Source organism: Atractosteus spatula, chromosome 25 (genome assembly GCF_055471065.1).
Source record: "Atractosteus spatula isolate fAtrSpa1 chromosome 25, fAtrSpa1.hap1, whole genome shotgun sequence".
Lineage (NCBI taxonomy): Eukaryota > Metazoa > Chordata > Actinopteri > Semionotiformes > Lepisosteidae > Atractosteus > Atractosteus spatula.
The window spans coordinates 9,084,274-9,098,800 of NC_142730.1; the positions used below are offsets into that span (position 1 = coordinate 9,084,274).

The 14,527-nt window shown below is 50.1% G+C and overlaps 2 protein-coding genes across 3 annotated transcripts in view; both read right to left on the reverse strand.

Moving 5' to 3' along the window:
- Positions 1-7,690, reverse strand: part of gatad2b (GATA zinc finger domain containing 2B) — a 52,382-nt gene extending 44,692 nt beyond the window's left edge. For both annotated transcript variants that reach the window (XM_088905432.1, XM_088905431.1), the window contains exon 1: positions 7,614-7,690. The gene's annotated coding sequence lies outside the window, so the exon portion shown is untranslated. The remainder of the gene's footprint in view (positions 1-7,613) is intronic.
- Positions 7,691-12,223: 4,533 nt separating this feature from the next.
- Positions 12,224-14,527, reverse strand: part of iqgap3 (IQ motif containing GTPase activating protein 3) — a 39,401-nt gene continuing 37,097 nt past the window's right edge. Inside the window, exon 39 of the mRNA XM_088905428.1 lies at positions 12,224-12,425. Coding sequence (XP_088761554.1) covers positions 12,224-12,425 — 202 coding nt within the window. The remainder of the gene's footprint in view (positions 12,426-14,527) is intronic.

Sequence of the window (14,527 nt, forward strand, 5' to 3'; positions counted from 1 at the left end):
ATTGTGCAGGTTCTTTATCTAACGCAAAACATGGGGAGATTTTTAAACTTCCTTGATTAAACACTCCCAGGCCTATAGAGAGTTCTGAGTTAAGGCAGGGCTCCAACAGGACAGTCAAGCAGCTGCTGTTGGCCTCCTCAAGACAGCAGCTTCACGCCTGGGCAGGAGCCCTTAATCCGGTTTGTTAAAAGTCTCAGACGAGCCAACCGCCATCTTAATCAGATCATTGCAGCTCCTAACCAAGTGGCATTCAAGGCCTGCAGCAGACCTCCAGGGCGGAGAGAGGATTAAGCCATCAAGCCAGTGAGGGGCTCAAATAATGCCCCCTGGGCCCCGAGCAACCCCAAAAGATCCTGGGCCGTAACCAGGATGCCCCAGGCACAGTGGCGCCTCCCACAGGCCAAGAACGCCTTTTCCCAGCAGATACAGCACCATCCTGAAGAGAAGTGCTCTTCTCTCTAACCGAGGGCACTGCCTGCTTGCACGCCCTGCCTCGGCCAGACCAAGCCCAGCGGCATGAGGCCCACTTGGGCCCAGCCACTCGACAGCACCCCCACACACACACACATACCTTACAGGGGGGTCTTAACCGGCGAGCAGCACTTTTAAGGAACCGCACAGCGCGGAGGGGGGCGCACACAGAGCAGGCACGCCAACCTGATTGCGGGAGGCAGCATCTCTGCGTGCGCCCCGTTCTGTGTGGGTGCCCTCCAGGTAATCTGCTTTCGCGAGTGCCCGCGTGCCTGTACTTGCGTCTGTGTGTGCCTCGCGATGGACTGGCGTCCCATCCAGGGCATACCCCGCCTTGCACTTGCATGCTGGGATAGGGTCCGGCTCCCCCGCGACCCCGAACTGGATAAAGCGGTGAATTCGGCTGGTAGCGTTTCAGAATTCAGCACATTCTGCTACTTTCCCACACTGCAATGCACCATACACATTCGGAAATCAGCGAGCACGAGCTGTATAGATAAGAGTCGTTTTTTTTTTTTGGTCCAGCTGCTGCTCCTCAGTATTCAATATCCTTTCGTTCAGCTTCGATGCCAACACGCCAAACTCCATTCCAGCTGGATCTGGACATGGTGTCCCTCCCTCAGTTCATCTGATCGTCCGGTTCCAGCCTGCACCATGACAAGGTGCAGGAGACGTAGCAATCTAGACAGAGACGGCGGACCCAGAGTCTATCCCAGCAAGCAACAGGTTCAAGGCAGGGTACACCCTGGATGGGACACCAGGCCATCACAGGGTACTCAGACACAGACACACACACTCACACCAGGGCCAGTTTTCCCCAGAAGCCAATTAACCTGCCAGCATGTGCTTGGACTGTGGAAGGGGAAACCAGAGGACCTGGAGAAAATTCACACAAAAACAGGGAGAACATGCAAACTCCACACAGACAGCACCCCAAGAACTGTACCCAGGGCCCCAGCACTGTGAAGCAGTAATGGGAATGCAGGGCAGAAGTGGCGAGCATGATAAACCGTGTAATAAATCAAGAATTAAAAAAAATCAATTTCCTCTAAAGCTGCCTTCCAGAGCTGATCAAAAAATAAAAACAGACCAGTGCCAACTTGGTTTTGAGAATGCACTAGTTTTACTATACATCTGCAGCTCAGCAATATCTAAATCTTCATTTCTTCCAGATGCTCAAATGAGCTGAGCGGAAGACATATTAAATTAAGGATCAGATTGCTTGTGATCCCATGACTTTCCGAGATGTGAACCAGTGTCCTAGCTAAAGCCCCCTTCACCACTTCCCTACCAAATTTGCCCCCCTTGTTTGGAGAGGCGTTTCCTAGCCCAGCTTAGTGAGCTGCTGACACAGGATCTCTGCTACACCTCTCCCTGGTGGAGTTGTCCCTCAGTGAGGTGAAGGAGTACAGGACCCCACTCCCAGCACGTGAGCAAGAGCTTCAGGAACAGAGACAATCAACAGGAGGCCCTTCGGCCCTTGAACTTGCCTGACATTTCACAGCCTATTGCTGCAAAGATATCAGCCGTTTCGCAAAGGAAAACCACAGCCTCAACCACATGGGCAGCCTGTTGCATACTCCCACCACTCTTTGTGTAGAAGAGGGACTCCTGCTCAAATTTCAATGCCCTTCCTTGGCGTTTCCAATTTGGGAACTCCTTCCAAGTGAAAAGCATTGTGGGTTTTTTAGTGTCGGGGCATAGCCTTTGCCCAAACTGTGACCCTAAAACGAATTCTGTAAATCCATAAGCCACCAGCCAGCCATGATATGCCAGCAGCGATATCACTCTGCAACTCGCAACTGGCAGCCCCACTGGAGCTCAGCAGGTGTGAGCCTGGTCAGTACCTGGATGGGAGACCTCCTGCGAAAAACTGCTGCTGGAAGAGGTGTTAGTGGGGCCAGCAGGGGGCGCTCACCCTGCTTTAGGTCCATGTGGGTCCTAAAGCCCCAGTATAGTGACAGGGACACTATACTCTAAACAGGCGCCGTCCTTTGGATAAGACGTAAAACTGAGGTTTTTCCTCGAAAAGAGTAGGGGTGTTACCCCAGTGTCCTGGCCAAATTTCCCCCTGGTCTTTACCAATCATGGCCTCCTAATAACCCCCCTCTCTGAACTGGCTTCATCACTCTGCTCTCCTCCCCACTGAGAGCTGGTGTGTGGGGAGCAGACTGGCGCATCATCCAGGTGGGGCTGCACACTGGTGGTGGTGGAGGGGATCCCCATCACATGTACAGCACTGTGAGTGTAAGGAATTATTATTATTATTATAATAAGAGACGCTCTCTTCTTCCGATGGGTGGGGGAGGTGAAGATGGGGGGGGTTTACGCGATACACGAGCTCCAGATCCCATTAAGCCAAAGGTATTGTTATGAGGGAAGCAAGCTCATCAGCAGGACTCTGGCTGCAGGGCTGCAGACACATTCTCACATCTGTAAATGGTGGTTGGTTGCAATTAAGAGAACCCCCCCCCCACACACACACACACCACAGCCGCCTCTTCCTGCCTCGCTGGGTTTTTTCTATGAGCTGGGCTTCCTTAAAATAACAAGTCGGCTGTATTTTTAGCACCCATGAGAAGTACCTGACACACTGCAGAGAATCCTGCAAGAGCAGAGGTCCCTCACAGCCAGCAGGGGCTCAGCAGAACGCCCCACCACCCCTGCCACGCCCCCCTGCCTTCCTCCCCACTCAGGAACCACCCCACCAGCGAGAGCAGCTTCCCGGCTCATTCCCATCCCCGGAGTTCGCTCGGCAAAGAGTCCGGAATAGGGGCGGCAGGGTGTTTGTAGTGGAGCCTACACGCAAATAAGCATTTCATTGCACTTGTGCATATGACAAATACACTGAACTGAGCTGAGCTACAGGACAATTAAAAAAAAAAACACACAACACCAGCCCCCACCCCCAAACCAGGGCCGGATTCTGGGGTTCAAAGGCCCTGGGCACTTTCACTCCGAAACGTGCAGAAAGAGGGGTGAACGCCAATTGACATGATGCCCTGTAAACTATTCCAGAGCTAAACCCCCTGATTGATGGAGCGAGTCGAGCCACCATCACTTCCATACTGCCAGTGTCGAGAGCAGCCGCTCGATAGCGCCTGATTATTGATCTGGAGCACCTCGAGCCGATCGCCAGCGTGCTGTTTCAGTCACTAGTGTTTCCCTCCTTTGGAGGCCCTAAACATTTCATGGGGAAATCAGCACTGCCCCCAAACTGCTTTAACTTCTCAGGACGAGATTAATTTGTGTCTATTTTCGCTTTCCAGCAGACACACTGAACACAGCCTGGGCACTGAGACGCTCAGGCCTCCGATCCCAGACGGGGCCTGGCTGGCAAACTCCTGTGACTCGCTCCTGTCGGGCGACACTCGGCTGCACGCGGCTCAGGGCTTGTGGATCCGGAGAATCCCGGCGCGAGCTGCTGACCTCTGACCTGCTACACGCCCACCCTGCCCCAGAACTGCCTATTGGACGAAACCTCGACCCGAGACCCGTCTGCCAGGGTCTCAGCACCAGCAGCGATGCACGGTCTTCTCCTAGCCCAGAACGTTTCCAAGTCTTCCCACCCGAAGTCCTTCGTTACCTAAACGCATCAGTTAATTGACCGAGTGGAAGACTTCCTTTGCTCCTGAGAAGCCAGGGATCTAAAGACATCTGTGCCCAGTGCCCCTGTCCTAGTCTAGCTACCGACGAGACAAGGATCAGCTAATTAAAACTTCAAATTAAAAACTAAATCCTGCGCCTTAAAGACAGAACCTCTGTTCTTGATAGCGGGGGGGGCTGGCTGGCAGACGTGGGACAACCAATCACTAGCAGCCTTGGGGAAACACTCGCAGTCCCACAGTGCACTGCTCTCACCAGGCCAGCTAGCCGAGCAAGAGTATCGCATACAGGCTTCCTGCTCTCCTCGTTAGGAGAAAGGACTGGGATTAGAGTGGCACACCAAGCAATTAACACTTCAAAGGGAAGGACAGCCCGGGGAATGGGAGCTGGACTGCACAGTGGGAGCAGGCGGAAGGCGCCGATTAGCCTGGCACAGACGAGGGGCTCTGGCGTCGGGCATTATCTGCTGGTACCCAAACAGGTCAGAGGGGCTGAATCTGGCTCATCTGGCACTGTTCTCACCTTGGCACCCACCAGCCGACAAAGCTTCTCGATCGTGCCGTCCGAGTGCCCTACTGGCAGAGAGCTGCGATGACTCCAAACCGGGCCCCATCAGGAACCGGCAGAAGCACAGGTTGGCACCAGAACCAGCCCACCCCACCCACCGGGTCACAAGAACTTGACCTCAGCCACTGCGCGGCCCAGCGCTGCCTCCACATCATCATCTTGAGCGTGTACCCCCAAAACAAGCTGCACACACTCACACCCCTCAACTCGGGGAAGTTATGGACCCCAAGTTTTTTTTACACTGTTTTACAGAAAGACCACTTTCTTAACCTTTGTAGGAACCCATATAGAGGATGACCATCCATGATAAACAAAAGCACATTGAAAACCCTATAATTACTCTGATTAAAGTCCAAATAGAGCACAAATTTTAACATATACAGGAAATATTGGAGAGAATTGCCTTTTAGTGAATTTAAACGGTATATTACCCTATGCTGTCCTGTTCAGTAAACGCAAAATTAAAAGACTTGAGAGCTTCCCTGCAGTACAGGGGACACCATATTGAGTCAAAAGTCATGAGATCATGTACAGAAGAGGCCAGGTGTGCGCAAAAGGGTGTGGAGTGGAAAATGGATGAATTACACCTTCTCCACACTATTCTCCTGCAGAAGGATCGCGCCACGCTACATGGTCTTCATTTCTCCAACAGAAACTTTCCCAAACTCCATTTTCAGCACGGGGGTCCACAGAGGGAGTGTCGCTCAGCCTTCCCATAATGCACCACCCGCGAGCAGGCGCCAGGAGAGGCCCTGCGGTGGTCCTGGCGGTCGCTGCTCTAAGGCACTCAACGCCACATTGAGCAGGAGAGTCACACGTCATTAAAGCCAGGCATGCACAGCACAGATTTAACACAACCCTGCAGGAGGCCTGCAGACCAGCCTAGGGCACACAGTCTGATGGGCTTTCAGACGGTCTAAGCTCTGTCCAGCAGGCTCTAGCACAAGGGTCCTAGCAGCCCCCCCTGACCCGGAGTGACCTCCCGAGTCCGCTGGTCTTCAGTCCAGCTGTGCATTTTGGCGTCTAGAACTGCCTCTTTCTTCTGCACTCAGACCTCAGTTTCCAATACACAGTAGCACATTTTCACCAATGGCAGCACACAGACCTCAATGCAGTTTCTCCACACCTTGTCAGTTAAAGAGTTTTGAAAGTCCAGCTACAGGGCTGTTAAGAGCTCATGATGAGCAGGGACCAGCTGGGAGGGATGCTATCAGACGCCCACAGTTCTTCCTTCGGGTCACACTGCAGTTAAACACACCTGAACAAGGGTCTTTCTGAAACTAGATTATGAATCCAGCACGGCAGCCAGAGTCTATCCCAGCAAGCAACGGGCACAAGGCAGGGCACACCCTGGGCAGGACACCAGTCCATCACAGGGCAGACAGACACACACAGGCACTCACACCAGGGTCACATTTCCCAGAAGCCGAGAAACATGCCAGCGTGTCTTGGGACTGAGGGAGGAAACCCACATGAACACGGGGAGAACATGCAAACTCCTCACAGACAGCACCCCCCAGGTCCAGAATTGAACCCAGGTCCCCAGCGCTGAAAAGCAGTAACACTAGGCACTGCCACCCCTAAAAATAATCCTCAACACAAAAGTGAAACAATCCAGGCTTTGATTAAGAGCAAAAGCCAGTCAATATCATCAGAACTGAGACCCACTGGGCTGGATGATCAGAGCACAGCTGGGCTCAGAGTGTCTGGGGGGGGGGGGTCAAAGGAGGGCAGATGTCTCCTTGCAACTTTTTAGTTTCAAGACAGCATTTTGGGAACTCGGGGGAAAAAAAAGACTCCAAAGTTAAACAGCACAAATCTCTTATTTGTTAAACGTTTCAGGGTAATTGAGGGTAAGGCTGTTAAATAATTCCTTTAACAAAACACACACTGACCTTGCTATAAAAAAAAAGTACCATACTACAACACAAAGAACTACAGTACAGTCCTGCTGGGGGTGGGGGGGGTCTAAATTAACTTCCGTCTCATCACTGATGCGTGTCTGCCGCACCAAGATAGCAGACGGCATATATTATCGATCTGCCTTCGGAATCGGCGTCATCGTCCCCTTTTCCCATTAAAAAGCCTCCCCGTTAGCCCCCCCCCCCCAGTCCAAAACCCCCACCTCCGCGTACAGTTTGCTAATTGTTACCTATGCGTGGCAGCAGCAACCAGCCCCGATAGCAAACGCCATTTGCGTGCAATGTGAAAGAAGTTGAGAGAACACGTCTTCACTTACGTAAATGGCTGATGCATTTTCGGGTTTTTTTTTTTAATTGTACCACGAACTCCATTGCATACTACAAGACTTGGCGCCCTCTATACTGTAAATCATCACACTTCATGCATGTAGCGTCCACGCACAGCCGGCCGGGGCGACTTTTAAGCAAATAAACGTTCAGGCACGCTTGTCGTTTATTGTACAGGCTACGGACGGCCGCCTCGGCGAAATCAGCCCGTCTCCCCCGCAGCCCGCTCTGCATTGTTTATACCAGATTACTGTACTCGCAGGCAGGACGACGGGCTTCTCGATCTGTTAACCCCTAGAGACGCCACATGAAACAATGAAACGAACTGCCTGCGCTGCCTGTTAAAATCCGGGATTTTTTTTTTTGTAACGGCGCTTCGACGGATAAAACGCCTCTCTCCGATACATCGTCGCCGTTTCCCAACGTTTAACGATTTGAATTGAAAGAAAATTGATTTAATTTTTTTTCCAGTCGGGGGAAGTGTTGATGCAACGGTACTGTACGAACAACAACTGTCTGGTTTTGCACCATAATTTTCTCCCCACCGCAGCAAATCCTACTCTTTGGCAAAGCGCGCACACACACACAAAAGACTATCACCCCCAGGCACGATTTTTTTATTTAAAGCAGACAAAACCACCAGGCAACCCCCGGTTTTTCCTTTTTTAAAAAACACACGTTTTTTCCCAGCCTAGGCCGCAGCTCCATCCCCGGACTCACCTGACTCGCCTTTCCCCGCAGGTTCCACTGTGCTCCGGGCTCGTTCCTCCGATCCTGAAGCGCTGCAGCAGCTCTTCACGACCAGACCCCGGCACCGGCAGGCAACACAAAAGCGCTGATTGGGCCCCGACGAGCGCTCATCCCCCTCGGTCGCTGCCCAGACAGCCGGGTTATTGGTCGGCGGCTGTGTCGGAGACGCGCCCCTTATTAAGGTGTGTGTTGTTGTCTCTGTCTGGAGGGGAGGGGACAAGACGCAGCGAAATGATGAGAACTAAATGGGTTGTTATGGCCGTCGTGTCGGCAGCGCAGGCTCACCATGACAGATAAATTGTGACCGGCCGTAATAACTCCCCTTCTCTCTCCGCCGGGGCGATTGATTGGTTTGCGGGCAGAACAATGCCTTTTGATCGGCATTCCTGAGAGCGCACCCCGTTTTGCGCCCTGAAATTCCTAAAGCACTCCTGAATTTCGGATCTCCCCACCCCCCCGACAAGCCTCAAGAAAATTGTACTTTTTTTTTCTTTTGAAAGAGGATATCTTTGTTTCCGAACGAGCTGTCAGAACCCCCCCCCCCCCCACACACACACACACACACGAGTTTAGTAAATTGCTTGAGGAAAACACGTTTTCGAGAAGGAGGGAGGAAAAAAAAGAAATGACGTTGCTTTATACTTTAAAATAATGCACAGAGTTAAAAGTGGAAGGGGTCTTGTCCGAGGTGATACTAATTCGGGATGTTTTGTCCTCGCCACGAATATCTTTGACGTTTTTTATTTTTAAATGACGATGGGGTCTTAAACGCTCAGGCATTGTCTTTAAGGCGATGCTCACACCCTCCTCCCCTACAGCAGTTCCTTATGAAGGATTTCAAGGCACTGGAGAGAGACGTTCATTCCCATGTAGTCGCTGGGGAGGTTAAATTTAACTCCTCGTAGGAAGGGTCGAGAATCTGTGCACTATCATGACCCAGTCTGAGGTTTCTTTTCTCTGAATGGCGGCGTGGACGTCAAGTCCACGGCAGCTGGCGACGCGACGCCGTGACGTGGGTGGGGGGTTACTCCCTGGTGTCAAAGCGAGTGTGGTGGTGTGTGTGTCATCTCCTCTGAGAGGAAGGGAAAAAAAAAACCCGGTTCCGTCGAGTCGTGCTATCGCGTTAACCAGCGATTCCTGCGCCCCTTCGGACGAGAAGCCGATTTCATAACGTTTTCAAAGGGGGATCCGTGAGCGGATGGAAACGACACGACACGCAGGCTGTCACATGACTGGAGGGCAGGCAGGATGTGTGCGATTTCGAGCAAGGAGAGCAGGACGTGTCAGTCTGAGAGGTGGGGGCCCTGTACCCTCACACTGCGATAGCCCCAGTTACTCCAGCCCACTCTGCTGGGCAAGTGGGTTCCCCCACGATGAAGTCACGTGCTGTCTTCCTCTGGCCTGATGGTCCTTTAGGAGCTCTGCCACAGCTTGCAGGCTGGAATCAGACCAGGGTGGGACAATAGAGCATATACCCACGGTCAAGAGCATCCCGTATGCGAAATGCAGTGAGCCAGCCCTCAGCAAGGGTTAGGACTATGTGGGTGTGTCCATATTTATTGATATGGATATTTCCAACCATTGTGGCTTTGGGCAGGAGGAGAGACGCTGTTCAGGTTTAGACACTGAGCCCCAGTGGCTGTCCTGATTTATTCAGCTGATCTTTAAGACAGAAGGGCAGCAGGCTGACTGGGTCATTAGCATGGCTGTGTCGCAGCTCTGGGGCCCTGGGTTCAAATCCAGACCTGGGGGGTGCTGTCTGTGTGGAGTTTGCATGTTCCCCCCTAGTCCCCATGGGTTTCCTCCAGGTGCTCCGGTTTCCTCCCACAGTCCAAAGCCCTGCTGGTAGGTTAATTGGCATCTGGGAAAACTGGCCCTGCTGTGTCTGCGCTGGGCTGGCGTCCTGTCCAGGGTTGATCCAGTGTTGCTCCCATTGCTCGCTGGGATAGGCTCAGCTCCCCCACGACCCCGTACTGGATCAAACAGTTAGAAACTGGGTGGATGGATTAAGACAGAAGTCAAGAACGGATGAAAAGTTACAAACGAGAGGAGCCATTTGGCTCATCTAGGCTAATTGGATAGTTTGGTATCTAATAGATCCCAGGATCTCACCCCGCTGGCTAGCTTGGTCCACACTCCCACACTCCTTAGTATGAACAAGTGCCTTCCATTCTCATTTTTTAAATGTGGTTCCACTTGTTGGTCACTGTGTCCCTGTTCCTGTTTCTCTGTTGATCCTGAAGTTGAGATTGTGGGCAGGCTGCTCTAGTCAAGTGCCTGCAAGGTCTTTAGTTTTTTGACATCTGTGATCCAGAGTGATTGATATCATTATTTGGATGAAAAGGTAAAAGACCTGTTGGATCCAGTCACTGTCGGCTGCTAATTGAAAAGTACTGAGACCTGCAGGTATCCAGCAGTGTGCTGCTGTAGTTGCCCATCAGGGACCTGGACCAGGGGAAGGCAGCTCCAGCCCTCAGGAGTCTGGCGCAGCACCTGGAAACACGCTGCTTTAACCTTTGACCTCTCACCCTGTCAGCTGCCTCACTTAAGGGGGGAAGGAGGCATAAAATTGCACAACGTCAATCCTCAGGCCACAATCCTTCCAGACCAAGTCTCCAGTCTTGGTGCCGGTCCTGCAAACTGTATGAATCATCACATTTTAAAGGCTTGGGACAATTTCACTATGATCAATTTAACAGGCACAATCAAGTCAATTGGAGATCGTTTGGAACCAAATGGAACATCCTTCGACCCTCCAGGCCCAGTGTTCCCTTCATTGAAACATGACATGATCTGTTGATTCGGGGTGACCTTTAAGATTAACTGGACTGGGGCTCTCCAGGATCACGGATGGTGACCCCAGCTTTAGAGATCAGGTATCTGCAAGCCTGGTCCCAGAGAGCCATAGTCCTACAGGGTTTGTAAGTAGATTAAAATATTCAATGAACAGACATCTGTAAAGTATATTAATTTCTCCCAAGTAAGCAACTGATTAATCTAATTATGTCATTTGTATCTTGGCTGGACCGAATACCACAAGTTCTTATGTCTGTGCAGAGACAGGGATGCAGATCTCTGGTCTAGAGATGTGAGTTTTTGCGTATCGGACACCTTAACTGGTGGCACGGTCATGCAGTGATCAGCATTGCTGCCTTACAGCGCTGGGGCCCTGGGGCCCTGGGTTCAACTCCAGTCCCGGGGTGTTACCTGTGTGGAGCTTGCATAGGTTTCCTCTGAGGGGCACAGTTTCCTCCCATAATCCGAAGACATGGGATGTTAATCGGCTTCTGGGAACGCTGGTCCTGGTGCGAGCATGAGTCTTTGTGTCTGATGGACTGGTGGACCCTGCCTTAAGTGTGGGGCTTGCTGGGATAGATTTTAGCTCCCCTGGGACCCTTTGTTGGATAAAGTGGTAAGAAGACGGATGAATGGACTCAGGAATTGTGCTCAGCCTTTCCCAAGAACAAACGCGCACCAGCGTTCTTGGACAATAGTGTTGAGTGTGAAACCAGTCACCTGCAAGGTGACGTAGAATCAAGCTTGACGTAGAATCTCTGATCAAGATAAGATGCCATATACAATATACAATTTTTTAGGAGTTTGTCTTTTCACATGAGAGACACAGACAGGGAGAGAAGCTGGGGGTCAGAGCGCAGGGTCAGCCATTGTACAGTGCCCCTGGAGCAGTTGGGGTTCAGGGCCTTGCTCAGGGACCCAATGGAGTAGGATTCCTCTGCCAGCCGTGGGATTTGAACTGGCAACCTTCCAGCAACAGGCGCAGATCCTGAGCCCCAGAGCCACCGCTCCACCCCAAAATCAGGACACTACTGTTGCTCAGCTCTGCTTTCTGTCCTCTTGTCCTGGGAATTGATGTGCAGGAATCTTTATTGCAATTATACTTCCCCATTGCGTTTTTAACCACTGCAACACTTATGGGAACCCGGGGGATGAATCAAGGAGGAGTCGAAGTAACAGTCAAAAACGCAACAGCACCCAGGGGACGTGCTGGTGAGGTGAAAAGCCTTTTAAAACCAGGAGAGTCCTGGTTCAAACCCCAGCGCGAGATGCAATTCAGACCCATCCTCGAGTGGGTGATGCTGCAGCTGCTGATGTGCAGTCCAGCCCCTTGCATTCGTGCTACATTCACTGCAGTGTCATCAGACCCGAGTCAGGTAAAGAATGGTCACTGTCCTGACTATATAGCTAATGCACACTGGCAAGACTTTCCCTCCAAATGTCTTCTGCTAATGGTTAGACGTGGTGAGGATTTCTGCTGACCCAGAACTGTTTTCACCAAAACTGAAAAACGAGCTGGTCTGATTGTTCCCCTTGCAGGGAGTTCCATACCTGCCGCTGCCTTGCCCGGAATGTAGCTCCTTTAGTCCACAGACGGACTAAAATCCATTTCAAAACAGATTTTAAAGAAATGTCATTAACAGATCCGAGCATTATGAAGTATGATAATTAACCATGCTAATGCCATTTCCCCGATTATCTTACTACAGTTTTTCTTTTGCGTTGAAGTAGAGTTCAGTGTGTTTTATTACTATAACAAAGCCTCAATACACTAACTCAAAACACTATTTAACTTTCAGTCTTCGGTGCTCCTGCAGCTCGCAGGGTTTTTCTTGGATTGGGTAGCAGTGGAAAAAGAGCGTCTGGCTCCCCCTAGCGGTAGAAAGCCGAAACGGAGTGGTGCGAGTTTGCCTTGCGGTGAAAGCGTATACAGCTCTGGTCCTGATGGGCTGCTGTGTCCAGCTTTTCCAAACCTCCTGAATACAGCTGCACCCGAAGAGCAAGCAGTAGTGGGTTAAATTGGGAAAATTAACCAATTACAAACCATTTTAGGCCATTATTTGCTGACATACCCACCATCCGGCCCTAAAACTGGTCACCCCTACCCTAAACTTTTACGAAGAACTTTCTAGTTCCATATATTTTGACCTCTGGTCAGTGTTACCTTGTATATTGAGTGTATTCAATATATATACTGTATTCTATGCACAGCAATTATTCATATTACCAGATTTGATAGTACCTTCAAATAGGGGTCCACAGCTAAACCAAAGAAACACTGAAGTTTCTAAATAGGTATTCGACCGCTGACTTACAGGAGTAACACAGGCAGTTGCTTTAGTACTTGCATCCTGATGTCTGTGAAGCAATCTTGAAGACAGGAAGTTGTTATAAAGTGGTTATAGTTTAATATCTTCAATTGTTTTAGGTTTAAAACCCTTAATGATTTTCCCTATTTTTTCCTCAGATGATTGATTGGAACCAACCCATCGTTTATCTAATAATTCTGATGCACTACCATCAAATGCTGACGTCAGGGCAAATATGAACAAAAGGCGCCCAGGAGCACAATACTTCAGAGCTTTGATGTTGCCCCTCTTATCTGCATGATACAGGTAGCTTGTCAGTTTTGCACATTATGAAAGAGACAGACTCTCATCTCCCACAGCTGTGCTCTGACTACGCTATCTCTTGCTCAGATGAAACAGGAGGCAACACAGATGGAGCCCAGATAAGACCAAAAAACACATTTAAAAAAAGTATACAAACTATTAAGCTGCAGCTGGGTTTTTGCATCACAGAACACACACATTCCATTTTTAATGAGATTTATTGATTGCAGCAAACAGCACTGTAGCTTTGCCTATACCAAAACCAATCTAAAAGTACATTTTTATACAAAATGATTTCTTGTACAAACAGTTGGATTTGGTATTGTGTCAATGAAGCTTAAAACTGGTTAATATGAATATAAAAAGTGGAGGCAGATTCATTTATACATTTAAGTCTTAAACAAGTGTATTTTGTTGCAAATATAGTGTTCTCTGTAATTCACTTTAGTGGATGTGCTTTGTCTCTGATATTGTTGGAATTTAAAGAAAATAATACAGTAAACAGAATGAAAAGACGGCAAAGCAAGACAAGACAGAAAATATTTACAACGTTTGTACAGCAACAGGTTAAAATCCACAACTGAGCACTGGTCAGGAGGATAAACTCGGGGACAGAATCATTCCTGCTTTCATTTTACGTCCCCTTGAGCTCACTCCATTGGTTTGTCCAATTTCACTTCCTCCCTAGTCACCCCACAATATTTTGGGGGTGAAGGTAGCGTGAATCAAGGCCCCTCTTATTTTACACACATCTGTGGCAGAAAAGACACAGAAACCTTCAGTCTGGCAGACAGAAAAGAGACTGATCTGCTTGCTGATTTAAGTCAGAATGAGAGCCAGGAGAGAAGGCACCAGCCTCCCAGGACTCCAGTGTTGTTATAACACAGGACTCCCATTGCAGAGCAGTTTGAGTTTCTGCAAATTTCTCCTCCAAGTGTCTTGCACTCATTGTACTGACGAAGGACAAACGCAGTTGTGTTTAGGTTCGTTCCCAACCCACGTCTCTGTCTATAAACAGTACCGCCTCTCACTTCGTAGTGACGCGTGATCACAGACGATCACAGACCCTGAAACGGTTGGATGGCAGGCACCACATCCCAGCATCTACACTCTCCGAACGCCAGCTACCCTGCACCACCTGTGAAATCTGTGCTTCCCCGAGCGCACAAGGTGGTCAGTGTGCTGGGACGGCCCGTTGCCTTCTTCGTTTTCAAATGGTGGTCTCCCCCCCCCACCCAGGCAACGACACGATCGTGTAGAACCGATCAGACAAACCCCATCTGCAGAGCTCTCGGAGATGAACGACAGGAGCCAAGCAAGCCACAGTCACAGGAAACCTATTCTAGCAAAGAACGGTTTCCTTTTTGGTACAAAAAAAATGTTTGAACAACAACAGAAAAAAGCAAAACACTGCATTATTTTGTTTTGTTTCTAGCATGCACATGAAGTACCGATGCTGAAATCTTCCATTGTGCA